Source organism: Vairimorpha necatrix, chromosome 3 (assembly GCF_036630325.1).
Source record: "Vairimorpha necatrix chromosome 3, complete sequence".
NCBI classification, from domain to species: Eukaryota; Fungi; Microsporidia; family Nosematidae; genus Vairimorpha; species Vairimorpha necatrix.
In genome coordinates, this window is record NC_088818.1 from 54,394 (window position 1) to 59,992 (window position 5,599).

Sequence of the window (5,599 nt, forward strand, 5' to 3'; positions counted from 1 at the left end):
TTCTTACGCATATATATATATACACTTTGACAACGAGAAAGAAATTTTGAAGCGAAGATGTGAAAAAAACATCTAGTAATTATAAATATAGCAATTATATGACTAATAACATTTTTTAATTCATTTTATTTGTTTGAATAAAAAGTATAAAGGTAAAAACCCATTTATAATGACTGTATAAATTTGCGAAAAAACTAAAAATCTTAGACAATTATAAATAAAAAAATGTAGATGTGTAATCCAAGGATAAACTGAAAACTAGATAATTTAAGATGAAGCAGAAAGTATTGCCAAACTTTTGAAAAAAAAAATAAGAAATACTTTATGAATACCAATAGTCTAATTTTATATGTTATAAAATTAAAACAACCAAAATTATCAGATAAAATGCATGTGATCTTCTTAAAAACATAAAATAATGTAAAGCGATAGTAGAGTGAAACTAAATAATTAGAGATGTACTACAACCTTCGTAAATTAAGTAAATACAAGTAAAAAGACATATAGTGACTTGTTTATAATTTAAATGGCCATTTTTATATTAAGACATGATTTAAAGCTCCCGTTGTAATAGGCCAGGAAAAAAAACTGTAAACAAGAAACAAACTGTATTTACATACTAAAAGGTCGTAAATTAAACGAAGTGCTTATATCTTCACTTTAGCGTATCTTTTGATTATAATTTTTTTGTAAAACATTTAAAAAAAGAGGTTTTGGTTCAATTGTGTTAATAGAAAAGTGCACAAAAAAGCTATTAAAAAATAATCACTTAATTTAAGATTATTAAAAACAATAGATAAAAAATAACTTAGCTATTTATTTTTTTTTTGGTTTCCTAATATTTTTGATAAATCATTAAATAATTGTAAATTGTCATTTACAACATCGAAAATTATTTTCTCTCCCAAAAATTCTTTTAATTTCAAAATTATATCATTCCATTTTTGCTTTTCAAATTTGTCTTCAGAAAATTCATGTTTAAATAGTTCAATTAAGGCATGGTTGAAATATTTTTTACATTTCGTTTGTATGTTTCCTGGTGTAATTTTTATAAAATTATATAAGAATTTATCTTTTAATTTGTCTTTATATTCGTTTATTGTTTTTTTATCTATATTCATCGAAATTAATTTCGATTCACAATTGCTATAGGATTTTTCAATCAAATCGATTCCTTCATTTAATAAATTGTTTTTCTCTGTTTCATCATTATTATCATAAATATAATTATTTAGAATTTTATATCCAATATTATCCAAATCACTGTTACATAAATGTTTCGAATGTATTTCAATTAAACGATTTCTAGTTAATTCCTTTTCATCGTCGCTTTGCATATTTTCTTTTATTTTTTTAATTAAATTTTTATTGTCTTTTTCTATATTTATTGTATCTAGTTGCAAGCATTTGATAACGCAATTCTTTTTAATATGGTAATTAGTAGAAAAAACATCGTTGTATATTTTCACATGTTGAGACACCGATAATAATGAAAAAGTATTACAAATTTTTTTTTCAACCGCATTTTCATATTTATATTTATAGTTATTATGAACTTCTACTATTACGCTAAAAATTTTTACTAAATTATATTTTCGATTGTTACTACTTATTTTTCCTTCTTTTTTATTGTTTTTTGTAGCAACAATATCACCAATATCTTTTATTATTTTAAATAGTGAATCATCGCTTACATCATTATCAATGATATATTTCTCTGCTTCTAATATCAAGATTAATTTTAATAAATATAATTCAGTTTTATCTGAATTTTTAAACATTGCTGATAAATCTCTTATTACATGAACCAAACTAATTTCACTGTCTTCTCTTTCACCGATCAAGAAAGATAGTGTATTTTTGTCTAATAATTTTTTATGTAACATTAGATGTAATAATATTAGATTTAAAGCCGATTTTTGTTTGTTAATAATTCTTCCAAGTAAGAATTCTATCTTATGGTTTATTTTCATCAATTTATAGAACAATTTAATTCCTGTCTTTATATTTTTTTTATAACCAGTATCAAAGATTTTTTTGAATTCGGTAAAGCAACTAATGTTTATACGACTTTTATTATAATTATTCTTTATAGTATTATCTGTATAGTAGAAACTTTCAGTGGCGTTAGATTTAAAGATTATTATTTTTTGAGTAATTCTAATTGAAAAATATTTACCCTTGTTGATTACTGCAATTTTATTAGCGGTCCAATTTATTTGTGTTGTACAATTAGTTATATAATATAAATTAAAATTTTTAGAAGATAAATTATACAAATCAATAAGTTTCTTAAATATTTGACACTCATAATTATTTGGAATATTAACTTCTGCATTAACCAAATAATATAAATCATCAATGCAAAATGAGAAGAAAAAACAAATATTATCTATAACCATACGTATACAAACATAATTCTTATTATCAAAGTAATCAATATAAAAGTAGATTGATGATAACGCCATTCTTCGTGACATTTCTTCGTTTTGATATTTTTTTCCATTAATGATTTTTTGTAAGAAATTATCTTGGTGACAAATATTAACATAGCAAATTTCAAAAGATTTTCTTTTGGTTCTTCGAAGAAGATTTTGTTTTTTAAGTTCTTCTATAATAATTTTAAATGTAGAAAAATTTATAAAATCATATCCGTCGTAAAAAAGTACAATTGAATGATTATAAACATCGTTTAAAATTTCTTCTATGTTATATTCAATTTCTTTTATTATATCATTAGTATTTTTTTTTTCTAATTTAATATCAAAATTTCCTAAATTTGAATTATAATAAATATCATCATATAAATCTGAAATTAGAAAATTAATCTTTTTATCACAATAAGAAGCATATATAATTATCTTTTTATTTTGTTTAGAAAAATCAAAGACTAAATAATCTCTATTTTTTATTTTCATCATAATTTTATTTTTAATTTTTTCATATAAAAACTGTTGGGATTGTATCAACACAATTATTGAAAATAATTTCATGATCTTCATATGGGTGGAGATTAATTTTTTTTTTATACAATAATTAAATTAAATTAATGTAATAGATTCATCACTTATTTTTTAAAATTTTAAAACATATCATTTTATTTAAATTTTTGTATTACTAAATTTTTTCCAAATTAAAATATATTTTATGAAAATATTTGACAGTTAACATAAAAATGCTAATAAATATACAAAAAATTTACATGTTATCAAGAAAATGTCGAAAATGTATAGTTAATCAATTTTGACAAAAGAATTTAAAGCTTCAAATTAATTGTAATAAGTTAACTAAACTGTCAAAACACTCATATCCCCAAAACGTCATGATGCGGTGTGTTAATTAAAAAATCTTTTTTTCTAATTTATAATTTTAATATTATATCTAAAAATACAAAGTATTTTTTACTTAAAAGTTTAAATATATGTAATCTATTGCTTAAAATGATGTCTTGCAAGACTTCATCTTTTAATTATAAATTAATTATTTTTTGGCTGAGATTATATTAGCAAAAAGTTTATAAGTACCAATTTTATATTTTTAACCTCTTGTTGCAAAATTAAAACAAAGAAAAAGAAATAAATTAAAGTCTGTTAAAATTTTCCCAATAACAGTTTTTTTCGTTCTTCAAAAATAATAACAAACAAAAAAAAATCAATCATCTAATCCAAGAAAAAAATTACAGGTGAAGTGTTATTTTTAATTTTTTTGTATTTTCTTAAGAATCAATAATATTCAAATGCTATTTTTAAATGTTTAGAAACATTTTAAAAAATATAATCAGATTATGGGTCGAATATTTTTTTTGTTCATAATAAAGAAATTGAAATTTAAAAATTTTCTGTACATGGTTGAGGTATTATTTACCACATTATTTAATTTTATCTTGTTTATATCTCCAAGTAAATTTTCTAGAATAGATTTTGCTATAAATTTTTTCTCTTTATTTTACCACTACAAAAATAGACATAAACAGATGAATAAAAAGGAGAATCAGTCGAATAACTACGGGAGGTCGAGAAGAAACTTACCCCCTCTCAAGAGGATGGAGTATTACCCACACGGGAATACAAATAATTATAATTTAACTAAAACGAATTTAAAACCGGGAGAAGCATTCTTGAATGATATTTACAATATGGCCATCTCCTTATGGAAACACCACAATGGTATAAAAGGAACTAATAATAATACAATACATAGGTATTTAATATATAACTCTACTTTTAAAGGATTTTTTTGTTTTATTTTTTATTTACCCCAACAACATTTCGTTTTGATCCTTCAAAAAAGTATGCTTATAAATTGTTATTTATAAATTGTTTGAACCTAGTTACATAATCTTACATATAGCTTTAAGAAAATAAAATGGGAATTATTGGATAATAACAAGTTTACGTCTATATAAATAAATTTAACACTTTTACTCACATTTCTTCGTAAGAATATTATTTTAATATTTACAAGCAGTTTCAGACAAGTATAAAGAAAAACATTATTATTTAAACATTTTTTATTTATCATCTTTCTAATGTTTATAAACTTTAGTATTTAATCATATATATACATTTTGGGGTTAAAATATCAGATGTAGATTTCTTAACAGTAGTTTTTTTGATAAATTATATCAAAGACAAACTAAAAAATATCTATGTAAAACATTAAGTCAAAAAAAAAATGTACGCAAGAAATAATATATATTTTTCTGAGACTTTAATTATAACAAATTAAAGATTTTTAAGTACAATTGAGAATTTTTCGACACAAATTTTATATTTAGAAAATACTTTGGCTCCCAATGCAAATAACATCCTTTAATTGTTAAGTAGAGTCCTTTTTATATTATAAGTAGTTCATATTGTTTGATAGGTAGTTTTAGAATGTGGTAAAAGAATGATTGATTTAGATAGGCAAGCCGAATAATTTTAAAATTTATCTAAAGTACGTGTAAAAGTAAAAATGTTGGCAGAAAAACTGAAGTTGAAAAATTATTAATCGAAGAAATAAGTACCATAGGAGAATAAATTTAAGGGGTTTTTGTTTTTATATGTTAAAATTGTCATAAAAATATGCGGGGAAGAAGAATATTTAGGATGTTTCTGTTTCTTTTGATTTATTCCTATTGAATGTGATTCTATTACCACTGCTCCTACTTGGCAGGCTTGTTTATATTAAAATAATATTCTAAAGAACACAAGATGATATTACACAGAGCTTTCCGTTGTATAACAAAATAATTTTGTATATATAAATACTAAATCAGGCAGATGAGGGAATTCTAAAAAATTCCATAGTCAAAATATGTGGATCTCTATGCATTATTTAAATTTTTAACTTTTTTTATGATATAAAGATCTTATAATGTAATTTAACATTCCAAAAAAAGTCTGTTTTATATTATTTATTTTTTTATAACTGTGTTCTTCTTTGATTGTATAAAAGAGCATTTTATAAAATTTTGAATCGTATTTTTTTTACCATAGGTTTCTTCAAACTTTCTAAAAACAGAATGTATTACATTTATTGACTTAAAAGTTTAAAATATATATAATTTCCTATGCTTATAAAATAATTTAAAAACCTAATTTGTAAGACATGAAAA

At 21.7% G+C, this 5,599-nt stretch overlaps 1 protein-coding gene across 1 annotated transcript; it reads right to left on the bottom strand.

Moving 5' to 3' along the window:
* Positions 1–812: 812 nt before the first annotated feature.
* Positions 813–3,002, bottom strand: VNE69_03002 (uncharacterized protein; the record flags this gene model as incomplete). Its single annotated transcript, XM_065472854.1, has 1 exon — positions 813–3,002. The coding sequence occupies one exon, from the start codon at positions 3,000–3,002 to the stop codon at positions 813–815; it is 2,190 nt and encodes a 729-aa protein (XP_065328926.1).
* Positions 3,003–5,599: the final 2,597 nt, after the last annotated feature.